General features: G+C 46.9%; 1 protein-coding gene across 1 annotated transcript in view; it reads left to right on the top strand.

Moving 5' to 3' along the window:
• The window catches only part of LOC124037512 (unconventional myosin-IXAa-like), a 342,685-nt gene that overhangs the window by 230,468 nt on the left and 95,693 nt on the right, over window positions 1-16,524 (top strand). The window contains exons 12-13 of the mRNA XM_046352288.1: window positions 4,118-4,239; window positions 13,184-13,325. Coding sequence (XP_046208244.1) covers window positions 4,118-4,239; window positions 13,184-13,325 — 264 coding nt within the window. The remainder of the gene's footprint in view (window positions 1-4,117; window positions 4,240-13,183; window positions 13,326-16,524) is intronic.

The raw sequence follows: 16,524 nt of genomic DNA on the forward strand, positions 1-16,524 counted from the left end.
GGTCAAGGGCAGTCAAGTCTGGAGTGAACCATGAGCTGCTGCATCAGTTCTTAGATCTACATTTTTTTGAACGGGGCATGCTTATTTAAGATGGTGAGGAAAGCACTTTTAAAGATTAACCAGGCATTCTCTACTGACGGAATGAGGTCAATATCCTTCCAGGATACCTGGGCCAGGGCGATTAGAAAGGCCTGCTCGCTGAAGTGTTTTAGGGAGCATTTGACAGTCATAAGGGGTGGTCGACCGCAGACCCATTATGGATGCAGGCAATGAGGCAGTGATCGCTGAGATCCTGGTTGAAGACAGCAGAGGTGTATTTAGAGGGCAGGTTGGTCAGGATGATATCTGAGGGTGCCTGTGTTTACGGATCTGGGGTTGTACCTGGTAGGTTCCATGATAATTTGTGTGAGATTGATGGAATCAAGCTTAGATTGCAGGATGGACGGGGTGTTAAGCATATTCCAGTTTAGGTCACCTAAAAGTACAAACTCTGAAGATAAATGAGAGGCAATTAATTCACATATGGTGTGAATAAGCACAGCTTGTGGCAGAGGGTGGTCTATAACAAGCGGCAACAGTGAAAGACTTATTTCTGGAAAGGTGGATTTTTAAAAGTAGAAGTTCGAACTTTCTGGGCACAGACCTGGATAGTATGACAGAACTATGCAGGGTATCTCTGCAGTAGATTGCAACTCCACCCCCTTTGGCAGTTCTATCTTGGCGGAAAATGTTGTAGCTGGGGGTGGAAATGTCAGAGTTTTTGGTGGCCTTCTAAGCCAGGATTCAGACACTGCTAGGACATCCGGGTTGGCAGAGTGTGCTAAAGCAGTGAATTAAACAAATTTAGGAGGAGGCTTCTGATGTTAACATGCATGAAACCAAGGCTTTTACGGTTACAGAATTCAACAAATGATAGCGCCTGGGGAATAGGAGTGGATCTGGGGGCTACAGGGCCTGGGTTAACCTCTACTTCACCAGAGGAACATCAAAAGAGTAGGATAAGGGTCCAGGCCATTTGGCAAAGGAGGTATTGTAGCCCTAGAATAAGCTGGTATTTGGTAGGCATGATGTGGTAGGCATGATGTGTAAATCAAATGATACAACCCCCCCCCAAATCTATTTTAATTCCAGGTTGTAAGGCAACAAAATAGGAAAAATGCCAAGAGGGGAGGGGGAATACTTTCGCAAGCCACTGTATATGCCCCAACACCACTGATCCTGTTTATATCTCCCAACACTACTGATCCTGTTTATATCTCCCAACATTACTGATCCTGTTTATATCTCCCAACACTACTGATCCTGTTTATATCTCCCAACACTACTGATCCTGTTTATATCCCCCAACACCACTGATCCTGTTTATATCCCCCAACACTACTGATCCTGTTTATATCCCCCAACACTACTGATCCTGTTTATATCTCCCAACACTACTGATCCTGTTTATATCTCCCAACACTACTGATCCTGTTTATATCTCCCAACACTACTGATCCTGTTTATATCTCCCAACACTACTGATCCTGTTTATATCTCCCAACACTACTGATCCTGTTTATATCTCCCAACACTACTGATCCTGTTTATATCCCCCAACACCACTGATCCTGTTTATATCCCCCAACACTACTGATCCTGTTTATATCCCCCAACACTACTGATCCTGTTTATATCCCCCAACACTACTGATCCTGTTTATATCCCCCAACACTACTGATCCTGTATATATACCCCAACACTACTGATCCTGTATATATACCCCAACACTACTGATCCTGTTTATATCCCCCAACACTACTGATCCTGTTCATATCCCCCAACACTACTGATCCTGTTTATATCTCCCAACACTACTGATCCTGTATATATACCCCAACACTACTGATCCTGTATATATACCCCAACACTACTGATCCTGTTTATATCCCCCAACACTACTGATCCTGTTCATATCCCCCAACACTACTGATCCTGTTTATATCCCCCAACACTACTGATCCTGTTTATATCCCCCAACACTACTGATCCTGTTTATATCCCCCAACACTACTGATCCTGTTTATATTCCCCAACACTACTGATCCTGTACTGATCCTGTTTATATCCCCCAACACTACTGATCCTGTTCATATCCCCCAACACTACTGATCCTGTTTATATCCCCCAACACTACTGATCCTGTTTATATCCCCCAACACTACTGATCCTGTTTATATCCCTCAACACTACTGATCCTGTTTATATCCCCCAACACTACTGATCCTGTTTATATCCCCCAACACTACTGATCCTGTACTGATCCTGTTTATATCCCCCAACACCACTGATCCTGTTTATATCCCCCAACACTACTGATCCTGTTTATATCCCCCAACACCACTGATCCTGTTTATATCCCCCAACACTACTGATCCTGTTTATATCCCCCAACACTACTGATCCTGTACTGATCCTGTTTATATCCCCCAACACTACTGATCCTGTTTATATCCCCCAACACCACTGATCCTGTTTATATCCCCCAACACCACTGATCCTGTTTATATCCCCCAACACTACTGATCCTGTTTATATCCCCCAACACTACTGATCCTGTTTATATCCCCCAACACTACTGATCCTGTTTATATCCCCCAACACTACTGATCCTGTTTATATCCCCCAACACCATTGATCCTGTTTATATCCCCCAACACTACTGATCCTGTTTATATCCCCCAACACCATTGATCCTGTTTATATCCCCCAACACTACTGATCCTGTTTATATCCCCCAACACCATTGATCCTGTTTATATCCCCCAACACTACTGATCCTGTTTATATCCCCCAACACTACTGATCCTGTTTATATCCCCCAACACTACTGATCCTGTTCACATCCTTGTGAGGAAACTGTTGGCACGTGGACACACTGGTGACCTTTGTGAGGAAACTGTTGGCACGTGGACACACTGGTGACCTTTGTGAGGAAACTGTTGGCACGTGGACACACTGGTGACCTTTGTGAGGAAACTGTTGGCACGTGGACACACTGGTGACCTTTGTGAGGAAACTGTTGGCACGTGGACACACTGGTGACCTTTGTGAGGAAACTGTTGGCACGTGGACACACTGGTGACCTTTGTGAGGAAACTGTTGGCACGTGGACACACTGGTGACCTTTGTGAGGAAACTGTTGGCACGTGGACACACTGGTGACCTTTGTGAGGAAACTGTTGGCACGTGGACACACTGGTGACCTTTGTGACCTTTGTGAGAAACTGTTGGCACGTGGACACACTGGTGACCTTTGTGAGGAAACTGTTGGCACGTGGACACACTGGTGACCTTTGTGAGGAAACTGTTGGCACGTGGACACACTGGTGACCTTTGTGAGGAAACTGTTGGCACGTGGACACACTGGTGACCTTTGTGAGGAAACTGTTGGCACGTGGACACACTGGTGACCTTTGTGAGGAAACTGTTGGCACGTGGACACACTGGTGACCTTTGTGAGGAAACTGTTGGCACGTGGACACACTGGTGACCTTTGTGAGGAAACTGTTGGCACGTGGACACACTGGTGACCTTTGTGAGGAAACTGTTGGCACGTGGACACACTGGTGACCTTTGTGAGGAAACTGTTGGCACGTGGACACACTGGTGACCTTTGTGAGGAAACTGTTGGCACGTGGACACACTGGTGACCTTTGTGAGGAAACTGTTGGCACGTGGACACACTGGTGACCTTTGTGAGGAAACTGTTGGCACGTGGACACACTGGTGACCTTTGTGAGGAAACTGTTGGCACGTGGACACACTGGTGACCTTTGTTGCAGAGTCTTTGTTTTTTTTGTCAGTGATGGGATTTGAGTTTTGGAATGTTTCAATGCGCCTTATGCTTTCTTAACGCTATCAGTGTGTCCCATAACACGTGTGATACATTTACTGTTCATGGTATCTCTCTGATGCATTCACCAGACTGTCAACTTTTGACCTGACATTCACTTAAATTGAATAAAATAAACTCTATTGATACTCAAAAGGGGAAATGTGATGTATTGGATGACTTGTGAACAACCTTTTACTGCAGTGTTTCTGACACACCATCACTGTTGTTTCCCCCTGACAGGAGGAGTACAGGGCCGAGAGCATCAGCTGGCACAACATCGACTACATCGACAACACAGGCTGCATCAACCTCATCAGCAAGAAGCCCACCGCGCTGCTCCACCTGCTGGACGAAGAGTGCAAGTACGTGAGCTGTCACGTCGGAGCCTTTCTCCTTCCTTTTTACTACACATTTACATTTTAGTCATTTAGCTGACGCTCCTAAAGCACTACCTCAGGACGGTTTCCTGCTACATCTAGAGGTGTACTTTCTTAGCTATGACTCCTACAGCACTACCTCAGGACGGTTTCCTGCTACATCTAGAGGTGTACTTTCTTAGCTATGACTCCTAAAGCACTACCTCAGGACGGTTTCCTGCCACATCTAGAGGTGTACTTTCTTAGCTATGACTCCTAAAGCACTACCTCAGGACGGTTTCCTGCCACATCTAGAGGTGTACTTTCTTAGCTATGACTCCTAAAGCACTACCTCAGGACGGTTTCCTGCCACATCTAGAGGTGTACTTTCTTAGCTATGACTCCTAAAGCACTACCTCAGGGCGGTTTCCTGCTACATTTAGAGGTGTACTTTCTTAGCTATGACTCCTAAAACACTACCTCAGGGCGGTTTTCTGCTACATCTAGAGGTGTACTTTCTTAGCTATGACTCCTAAAGCACTACCTCAGGACGGTTTCCTGCCACATCTAGAGGTGTACTTTCTTAGCTATGACTCCTAAAGCACTACCTCAGGACGGTTTCCTGCTACATCTAGAGGTGTACTTTCTTAGCTATGACTCCTAAAGCACTACCTCAGGACGGTTTCCTGCTACATCTAGAGGTGTACTTTCTTAGCTATGACTCCTAAAGCACTACCTCAGGACGGTTTCCTGCCACATCTAGAGGTGTACTTTCTTAGCTATGACTCCTAAAGCACTACCTCAGGGCGGTTTCCTGCTACATCTAGAGGTGTACTTTCTTAGCTATGACTCCTAAAGCACTACCTCAGGACGGTTTCCTGCCACATCTAGAGGTGTACTTTCTTAGCTATGACTCCTAAAGCACTACCTCAGGACGGTTTCCTGCTACATCTAGAGGTGTACTTTCTTAGCTATGACTCCTACAGCACTACCTCAGGGCGGTTTCCTGCTACATCTAGAGGTGTACTTTCTTAGCTATGACTCCTAAAGCACTACCTCAGGGCGGTTTCCTGCTACATCTAGAGGTGTACTTTCTTAGCTATGACTCCTACAGCACTACCTCAGGGCGGTTTCCTGCTACATCTAGAGGTGTACTTTCTTAGCTATGACTCCTAAAGCACTACCTCAGGGCGGTTTCCTGCTACATCTAGAGGTGTACTTTCTTAGCTATGACTCCTAAAGCACTACCTCAGGGCAGTTTCCTGCCACATCTAGAGGTGTACTTTCTTAGCTATGACTCCTAAAGCACTACCTCAGGGCGGTTTCCTGCCACATCTAGAGGTGTACTTTCTTAGCTATGACTCCTAAAGCACTACCTCAGGGCGGTTTCCTGCCACATCTAGAGGTGTACTTTCTTAGCTATGACTCCTAAAGCACTACCTCAGGGCAGTTTCCTGCTACATCTAGAGGTGTACTTTCTTAGTTATGACTCCTAAAGCACTACCTCAGGGCGGTTTCCTGCTACATCTAGAGGTGTACTTTCTTAGCTATGACTCCTACAGCACTACCTCAGGGCGGTTTCCTGCTACATCTAGAGGTGTACTTTCTTAGCTATGACTCCTACAGCACTACCTCAGGGCGGTTTCCTGCCACATCTAGAGGTGTACTTTCTTAGCTATGACTCCTAAAGCACTACCTCAGGGCGGTTTCCTGCCACATCTAGAGGTGTACATTCTTAGCTATGACTCCTAAAGCACTACCTCAGGGCGGTTTCCTGCTACATCTAGAGGTGTACTTTCTTAGCTATGACTCCTAAAGCACTACCTCAGGACGGTTTCCTGCTACATCTAGAGGTGTACTTTCTTAGCTATGACTCCTAAAGCACTACCTCAGGGCGGTTTCCTGCTACATCTAGAGGTGTACTTTCTTAGCTATGACTCCTAAAGCACTACCTCAGGGCGGTTTCCTGCTACATCTAGAGGTGTACTTTCTTAGCTATGACTCCTACAGCACTACCTCAGGGCGGTTTCCTGCTACATCTAGAGGTGTACTTTCTTAGCTATGACTCCTAAAGCACTACCTCAGGGCGGTTTCCTGCTACATCTAGAGGTGTACTTTCTTAGCTATGACTCCTAAAGCACTACCTCAGGGCGGTTTCCTGCCACATCTAGAGGTGTACTTTCTTAGCTATGACTCCTAAAGCACTACCTCAGGGCGGTTTCCTGCCACATCTAGAGGTGTACTTTCTTAGCTATGACTCCTAAAGCACTACCTCAGGGCGGTTTCCTGCCACATCTAGAGGTGTACTTTCTTAGCTATGACTCCTAAAGCACTACCTCAGGGCAGTTTCCTGCTACATCTAGAGGTGTACTTTCTTAGCTATGACTCCTAAAGCACTACCTCAGGGCGGTTTCCTGCCACATCTAGAGGTGTACTTTCTTAGCTATGACTCCTAAAGCACTACCTCAGGGCGGTTTCCTGCCACATCTAGAGGTGTACATTCTTAGCCATGACTCCTAAAGCACTACCTCAGGACGGTTTCCTGCCACATCTAGAGGTGTACATTCTTAGCCATGACTCCTAAAGCACTACCTCAGGACGGTTTCCTGCTACATCTAGAGGTGTACTTTCTTAGCTATGACTCCTAAAGCACTACCTCAGGACGGTTTCCTGCTACATCTAGAGGTGTACTTTCTTAGCCATGACTCCTAAAGCACTACCTCAGGACGGTTTCCTGCTACATCTAGAGGTGTACTTTCTTAGCTATGACTCCTACAGCACTACCTCAGGGCGGTTTCCTGCCACATCTAGAGGTGTACTTTCTTAGCTATGACTCCTAAAGCACTACCTCAGGGCGGTTTCCTGCCACATCTAGAGGTGTACTTTCTTAGCTATGACATCCATCCGCAGTAAAAAAAAAAAAGAAGAAAAAAAAAGGACCCGTTCTCGAATGTCCTCAGGATCCATAGAACATAGTTTTGGGGTGAAGATTTAGACCGGGCTCAGAAGAACGTGGTAGGCTATGTTTTGGTTATATGGCAAACTTCTTTAGAGCAAAGCCAATGTAAAAACCAAGTTGGTTACATTGCTGGACCAACACTCATTGCCAATGACCTTAGAATCATCCCACATGAGCAGAGCACAGACAAGATGAGGAATATAGGCTAACAACACTCTTCATTACTAGCGAAATACTTGATTGATTACAACATTAGCCAGGCTAACTTAAGCACATAAAAACACGCTATCTCATATATTTGCCTTTCTGGGGCACACGTACGCCCTATATAAAGCCTCTCACATAGGCCACTGCACAATCCCATTTCAATCCCTCGTAAATTAAACCCACCCTCGCATACAAAAACACAGGACCGCCATGACCATATTCGCCGCGTGAGCTTGCTAACCTAACCTATCCACTTAGGGCTGCTAGCCTCTTAGCCCTGAACACTCATCTGGATGTAGTAACAAGTGGATGAAAGAGTGTATGGACCGCTTTCCCAGAGCCACAAGGTCAGAGGGATCATTTTTCCCTCTTAAAGTCCTCCCTCCCGTGCCTCTTGCGTGATTTATTCCATCGCACAGAAGAATGTTATGCTAATGATTATGTAGCACCCCAGAACCCTCTTGAAGATTTCATCATTCATAGTTAGCTTGTAGCCTCTTTCAGGTACTCTCAGGGATAGTATTTGTTTCCAGGGGCCCTACTACTGGTTGGTCCATTTATAACGGGACAGTGAGGCTAATTCTTTGACCCCCAAGGAGAACCAGGAAATGGTGGAGCGAATTTTGCATAGGGCATCTTTAAGGGAGCATGTTATAGTGTGTAGTGTGGTGTTGCTTTAAGGGAGCATGTTTTAGTGAGTGGTGTTACTTTAAGGGAGCATGTTTTAGTGTGTAGTGTGGTGTTGCTTTAAGGGAGCATGTTTTAGTGTGTAGTGTGGTGTTGCTTTAAGGGAGCATGTTATAGTGTGTAGTGTGGTGTTGCTTTAAGGGAGCATGTTTTAGTGAGTGGTGTTACTTTAAGGGAGCATGTTTTAGTGAGTGGTGTTACTTTAAGGGAGCATGTTTTAGTGAGTGGTGTTACTTTAAGGGAGCATGTTTTAGTGAGCGGTGTTACTTTAAGGGAGCATGTTTTAGTGAGTGGTGTTACTTTAAGGGAGCATGTTTTAGTGAGTGGTGTTACTTTAAGGGAGCATGTTTTAGTGAGTGGTGTTACTTTAAGGGAGCGTGTTATAGTGAGTGGTGTTACTTTAAGGGAGCATGTTTTAGTGAGTGGTGTTACTTTAAGGGAGCGTGTTATAGTGAGTGGTGTTACTTTAAGGGAGCATGTTATAGTGAGTGGTGTTACTTTAAGGGAGCATGTTTTAGTGAGTGGTGTTACTTTAAGGGAGCATGTTTTAGTGAGTGGTGTTACTTTAAGGGAGGTTGTTATAGTGAGTGGTGTTGCTTTAAGGGAGCATGTTTTAGTGTGTAGTGTGGTGTTGCTTTAAGGGAGCATGTTTTAGTGTGTAGTGTGGTGTTGCTTTAAGGGAGCATGTTTTAGTGAGTGGTGTTGCTTTAAGGGAGCATGTTTTAGTGAGTGGTGTTGCTTTAAGGGAGCTTGTTATAGTGAGTGGTGTTACTTTAAGGGAGGTTGTTATAGTGAGTGGTGTTGCTTTAAGGGAGGTTGTTATAGTGAGTGGTGTTACTTTAAGGGAGCATGTTATAGTGAGTGGTGTTGCTTTAAGGGAGCATGTTTTAGTGAGTGGTGTTGCCATGTGTGTGTGTGTGTGTGTGTGTGTGCGGGGTATTGTGTACCTTGCGTAGCTGCTCCGGCGCCGACTGAGATGCCTCGCTTCGCGTTCCTAGGAAACTATGCAGTTTTTTGTTTTTTTACGTGTTATTTCTTACATTAGTACCCCAGGTCATCTTAGGTTTCATTACATACAGTCGAGAAGAACTACTGAATATAAGATCAGCGTCAACTCACCATCAGTACGACCAAGAATATGTTTTCCGCGACGGAGCGCTCCGTGATCCTGTGTTCTGCCTTACAAACAGGACAACGGAATGGATCGCATGCAGCGGCCCAAGGAAACGGACTCCGGTCAAAAAGAGGGAAAGAAGGTCGGTCTGGCGGTGTTCTGGTCAGACTCCGAAAAAAGGGCACATCGCAGTGTGAGCACCACTTCCCAGTATTCTTCTTGCCAATGTCCAGTCTCTCGACAACAAGGTTGATGAAATCCGAGCAAGGGTGGCATTCCAGAGGGATATCAGAGACTGCAACGTTCTCTGCTTTACGGAGACATGGCTTACTAGGAAAACGCTATCCAGGGCGGTACAGCCAACGGGTTTCTCCACGCATCGCGCCTCCGAGGGAACAGAAACAAAGCTTTAGCGTGAAACAAACATCTCTCTGGTAAGAAGAGTGGAGGGGGCGTATGCCTCATGACTAACGGGACATGGTGTGATGAAGGAAACATACAGGAACTCAAATCCTTCTGTTCACCTGATTTAGAATTCCTCACAATCAAATGTAGACCGCATTATCTTCCAAGAGAATTCTCTTCGATTATAATCACAGCCGTATATATCCCCCCCCAAGCAGACACATCGATGGCTCTGAACGAACTTTATTTAACTCTTTGCAAACTGGAAAACATTTATCCGGAGGCTGCATTCATTGTAGCTGGGGATTTTAACAAAGCCAATCTGAAAACAAGACTCTCCTAAATTTTATCAGCATATCGATTGCAAGACAACCAGGGGTGGTAAAACCTTGGATCACTGTTACTCTAACTTCCGCGACGCATATAAGGCCCTGCCCCGCCCCCCTTTCGGAAAAGCTGACCACGACTCCATTTTGCTGATCCCTGCCTACAGGCAGAAATTAAAACAAGAGGCTCCCACGCTGAGGTCTGTCCAACGCTGGTCAGACCAAGCTGACTCTACACTCCAAGACTGCTTCCATCACGTGGACTGGGACATGTTTCGTATTGCGTCAGATGGGAATATTGACGAATACGCTGATTCGGTGTGCGAGTTCATTAGAACGTGCGTCGAAGATGTCGTTCCCATAGCAACGATAAAAACATTCCCTAACCAGAAACCGTGGATTGATGGCAGCATTCGCGTGAAACTGAAAGCGCGAACCACTGCTTTTAATCAGGGCAAGGTGTCTGGCAACATGACTGAATACAAACAGTGCAGCTATTCCCTCCGTAAGGCTATCAAACAAGCTAAGCGTCAGTACAGAGACAAAGTGGAATCTCAATTCAATGGCTCAGACACAAGAGGCATGTGGCAGGGTCTACAGTCAATCACGGACTACAAGATGAAATCCAGCCCAGTCACGGACCAGGATGTCTTGCTCCCAGGCAGACTAAATAACTTTTTTGCCCGCTTTGAGGACAATACAGTGCCACTGACACGGCCTGCAACGGAAACATGCAGTCTCTCCTTCACTGCAGCCGAGGTGATTAAGACATTTAAACGTGTTAACCCTCGCAAGGCTGCAGGCCCAGACGGCATCCCCAGCCGCGCCCTCCGAGCATGCGCAGACCAGCTGGCCGGTGTGTTTACGGACATATTCAATCAATCCCTATACCAGTCTGCTGTTCCCACATGCTTCAAGAGGGCCACCATTGTTCCTGTTCCCAAGAAAGCTAAGGTAACTGAGCTAAACGACTACCGCCCCGTAGCACTCACTTCCGTCATCATGAAGTGCTTTGAGAGACTAGTCAAGGACCATATCACCTCCACCCTACCTGACACCCTAGACCCACTCCAATTTGCTTACCGCCCAAATAGGTCCACAGACGATGCAATCTCAACCACACTGCACACTGCCCTAACCCACCTGGACAAGAGGAATACCTATGTGAGAATGCTGTTCATCGACTACAGCTCGGCATTCAACACCATAGTACCCTCCAAGCTCGTCATCAAGCTCGAGACCCTGGGTCTCGACCCCGCCCTATGCAACTGGGTACTGGACTTCCTGACGGGCCGCCCCCAGGTGGTGAGGGTAGGCAACAACATCTCCTCCCCGCTGATCCTCAACACGGGGCCCCACAAGGGTGCGTTCTGAGCCCTCTCCTGTACTCCCTGTTCACCCACGACTGCGTGGCCACGCACGCCTCCAACTCAATCATCAAGTTTGCGGACGACACAACAGTGGTAGGCTTGATTACCAACAACGACGAGACGGCCTACAGGGAGGAGGTGAGGGCCCTTGGAGTGTGGTGTCAGGAAAATAACCTCACACTCAACGTCAACAAAACTAAGGAGATGATTGTGGACTTCAGGAAACAGCAGAGGGAACACCCCCTATCCACATCGATGGAACAGTAGTGGAGAGGGTAGCTAGTTTTAAGTTCCTCGGCATACACATCACAGACAAACTGAATTGGTCCACTCACACTGACAGCGTCGTGAAGAAGCGCAGCAGCGCCTATTCAACCTCAGGAGGCTGAAGAAATTCGGCTTGTCACCAAAAGCACTCACAAACTTCTACAGATGCACAATCGAGAGCATCCTGGCGGGCTGTATCACCGCCTGGTACGGCAACTGCTCCGCCCTCAACCGTAAGGCTCTCCAGAGGGTAGTGAGGACTGCACAACGCATCACCGGGGGCAAACTACCTGCCCTCCAGGACACCTACACCACCCGTTGTTACAGGAAGGCCATAAAGATCATCAAGGACATCAACCACCCGAACCACTGCCTGTTCACCCCGCTATCATCCAGAAGGCGAGGTCAGTACAGGTGCATCAAAGCTGGGACCGAGAGACTGAAAACAGCTTCTATCTCAAGGCCATCAGACTGTTAAATAGTCACCACTAACATTGAGTGGCTGCTGCCAACACACTGTCATTGACACTGACCCAACTCCAGCCATTTTAATAATGGGAATTGATGGGAAATGATGTAAATATATCACTAGCCACTTTAAACAATGCTACCTTATATAATGTTACTTACCCTACATTATTCATCTCATATACATATGTATATACTGTACTCTACAACATCGACTGCATCCTTATGTAACACATGTATCACTAGCCACTTTAACTATGCCACTTTGTTTACTTTGTCTACATACTCATCTCATATGTATATACTGTACTCGATACCATCTACTGTATGCTGCTCTGTACCATCACTCATTCATATATCCTTATGTACATGTTCCTTATCCCCTTACACTGTGTATAAGACAGTAGTTTTGGAATTGTTAGTTAGATTACTTGTTGGTTATCACTGCATTGTCGGAACTAGAAGCACAAGCATTTCGCTACACTCGCATTAACATCTGCTAACCATGTGTATGTGACAAATAAAATTTGATTTGATTTGATTTTTGCTTTAAGGGAGCATGTTTTAGTGAGTGGTGTTGCTTTAAGGGATCATGTTTTAGTGAGTGGTGTTGCTTTAAGGGAGCATGTTATAGTGAGTGGTGTTGCTTTAAAGGAGCATGTTATAGTGAGTGGTGTTGCTTTAAGGGAGCATGTTTTAGTGAGTGGTGTTGCTTTAAGGGAGCATGTTATAGTGAGTGGTGTTGCTTTAAGGGAGGTTGTTATAGTGAGTGGTGTTACTTTAAGGGAGCATGTTATAGTAAGTGGTGTTGCTTTAAGGGAGCATGTTTTAGTGAGTGGTGTTGCTTTAAAGGAGCATGTTATAGTGAGTGGTGTTGCTTTAAGGGAGCATGTTTTAGTGAGTGGTGTTGCTTTAAGGGAGCATGTTATAGTGAGTGGTGTTGCTTTAAGGGAGCTTGTTATAGTGAGTGGTGTTGCTTTAAGGGAGCATGTTTTAGTGAGTGGTGTTACTTTAAGGGAGCTTGTTATATTGTTAAGGGAGCTTGTTATATTGTTTAGTGAGTGGTGTGATCTGGAACCAGTCGATACCCTAGTCTCCCATCCTACAGTCCTAACCCTAGTCCCCACCCTCTTCTCTGTCCCTTTAGTTTCCCCCAGGCCTCGAACCAGACCCTGCTGGACAAGTTCAAGCGGCAGCATGAGGGGAACAGCTACATCGAGTTCCCCGCCGTCATGGAGCCCGCCTTCATTATCTGCCACTACGCCGGCAAAGTCAAGTACGGCATCAAGGTAAGGACTGCTGACGTGACCACGTGTCCCTGTAGATTCAGTGTCAGTCACAACCCATCTGCCAATCATTCGTTCACAACAGCTCTGTGTGTCAACCTTATGTCAGAGTTGTGATATTACTGACGGACACTACTGGCAAGGTTTATCCATTAATGGTCAAATCAAATCAATTTATTTAGCCCTTCTTACATCAGCTGATATCTCAAAGTGCTGTACAGAAACCCAGCCTTAAACCCCAAACAGCAAGCAATGCAGGTGTAGAAGCACGGTGGCTAGGAAAAACCCCCTAGAAAGGCCAAAACCTGGGAAGAAACCTAGAGAGGAACCAGGCTATGAGGGGTGGCCAGTCCTCTTCTGGCTGTGCCGGGTGGAGAGGAACCAGGCTATGAGGGGTGGCCAGTCCCCTTCTGGCTGTGCGGGGTGGAGGGGAACCAGGCTATGAGGGGTGGCCAGTCCTCTTCTGGCTGTGCGGGGTGGAGAGGAACCAGGCTATGAGGGGTGACCAGTCCCCTTCTGGCTGTGCGGGGTGGAGAGGAACCAGGCTATGAGGGGTGGCCAGTTCTCTTCTGGCTGTGCGGGGTGGAGAGGAACCAGGCTATGAGGGGTGGCCAGTCCCCTTCTGGCTGTGCGGGGTGGAGAGGAACCAGGCTATGAGGGGTGGCCAGTCCTCTTCTGGCTGTGCGGGGTGGAGAGGAACCAGGCTATGAGGGGTGGCCAGTCCTCTTCTGGCTGTGCCGGGTGGAGATGAACCAGGCTATGTGGGGTGGCCAGTCCTCTTCTGGCTGTGCCGGGTGGAGAGGAACCAGGCTATGAGGGGTGGCCAGTCCTCTTCTGGCTGTGCCGGGTGGAGAGGAACCAGGCTATGAGGGGTGGCCAGTCCTCTTCTGGCTGTGCCGGGTGGAGAGGAACCAGGCTATGAGGGGTGGCCAGTCCTCTTCTGGCTGTGCCGGGTGGAGATTATAACAGAACGCGGCCAAGATGTTCAAATGGTCTAATAATAATAATCACAGTGGTTGTCGAGGGTGCAACAAGTCAGCACCTCAGGAGTAAATGTCAGTTGGGTTTTCATAGCCGATCATTGAGAGTATCTTTACCGCTCTTGCTGTCTCTAGAAAGTTGAAAACAACAGGTCTGGGACAGGTAGCACGTCCAGTGAACAGGTCAGGGTTCCATAACCACAGGCAGAACAGTTGACACTGGAGCAGCAGCACGGCCAGGTGGACTGGGGACAGCAAGCCGAGTAGTCCTGATCCTAGGGCTCAGGTCCTGAGAGAGAGAGAGAGAGAGAGAGAGAGAGAGAGAGAGAGAGAGAGAGAGAGAGAGAGAGAGAGAGAGAGAGAGAGAGAGAGAGAGAGAGAGAGAGTGAGAGAGAGAGAGAGAGAGACCGTGAGAGAGAGATACAGAGAGACCGTGAGAGAGAGATACAGAGAGACCGAGAGAGAGAGAGAGAGAGACCGAGAGAGAGAGAGAGAGAGAGAGAGAGAGAGAGAGAGAGAGAGAGAGAGAGAGAGAGAGAGAGATACAGAGAGATACAGAGAGATAGAGAGAGATACAGAGAGATACAGAGAGATACAGAGAGAGATACAGAGAGATACAGAGAGAGACCGTGAGAGAGAGATACAGAGAGACCGTGAGAGAGAGATACAGAGAGACCGTGAGAGAGAGATACAGAGAGACCGTGAGAGAGAGATACAGAGAGACCGTGAGAGAGAGATACAGAGAGACCGTGAGAGAGAGATACAGAGAGACCGTGAGAGAGAGATACAGAGAGACCGTGAGAGAGAGATACAGAGAGAGAGAGAGCGAGATAAAATACAGGAGGGGTCAGGAGACACTGTGGCCCCATCCGATGATACCCCCGGACAGGGCCAAACAGGCAGGATATAACCTCACCCACTTTGCCAAAGCACAGCCCCCACACCACTAGAGGGATATCTTCAACCACCCACTTACCATCCTAAGACAAGGCCATGTATAGCCCCCTCTTGGGTTGTGCCGTGGACGTCAGTGACTCAACCCACTCAAGTGACCCACCCTTCCTAGGGATAGCATGGAAGTGCCCCAGTAAGCCAGTGACTCAGACCCTGTAATAGGGTTAGAGGCAGAGAATACCAGTGGAGAGAGGGGAACTGGCCAGGCAGAGACAGCAAGGGCGGTTTGTTGCTCCAGAGCCTTTCCGTTCACTTTCACACCCATGGGCCATACTACACTCAATCATATGACCTACTGAAGCGGTGAGTCTTCAATATAGACTTAAAGGTTGAGACCGAGTCTGCGTCTCTCACATGGATAGGCAGACCATTCCATAAAAATTGAGCTCTATAGGAGAAAGCCCTGCCTCTAGCTGTTTGCTTAGAAATTCTAGGGACAATTAGGAGGCCTGCATCTTGTGACCGTAGCGTACATGTAGGTATGTACGGTAGGACTAAATTGCAAAGATAGGTAGGAACAAGCCCATGTAATGCTTTGTAGGTTAGCAGTAAAACCTTGAAATCAACCCTTGCCTTACCAGTAAGCCAGTGTAAAAGTTTCTGATTTTTGTAATGTTACGTAGATGGAAAAAAGCTGTCCTTGAAACAGTCTTGATATGTTCGTCAAAAGAGAGATCAGGGTCCAGAGTAACGCCGAGGTCCTTCACAGTTTTATTTGAGACGACTGTACAACCATCAAGATGAATTGTCAGATTCAACAGAAGGTCTCTTTGTTTCTTGGGACCTAGAACAAGCATCTCTGTTTTATCTGAGTTTAAAAGTAGAACGTTTGCAGTCATCCACTTCCTTATGTCTGAAACACAGGCTTCTAGCGAGGGCAATTTTGGGGCTTCACCATGTTTCATTGAAATGTACAGCTGTGTGTCATCCGCACAGTAGTGAAGGTTAACATTATGTTTTTGAATGACATCCCCAAGAGGTAAAATATATAGTGAAAACAATAGCGGCCCTTAAACAGAACCTTGAGGAACACCGAAATTTACAGTTGATTTGTCAGAGGACAAACCATTCAGAGACAAAATATTTATTAGAGGCTACTGAGCCTCTAATAAATATACACTGAAAAATACACGATAAAATAACAATATAGGACAAAACACATCACGACAAGCGAGACACCACAACACTACATAAAGAGAGACCTAAGACAACAACATAGCAAGGCAGCAACACATGACAACACAACATGGTAGCAGCGCAACATGACA

The sequence above is a fragment of the Oncorhynchus gorbuscha genome, linkage group LG06 (genome assembly GCF_021184085.1).
Source record: "Oncorhynchus gorbuscha isolate QuinsamMale2020 ecotype Even-year linkage group LG06, OgorEven_v1.0, whole genome shotgun sequence".
Taxonomy (NCBI): Eukaryota; Metazoa; Chordata; class Actinopteri; order Salmoniformes; family Salmonidae; genus Oncorhynchus; species Oncorhynchus gorbuscha.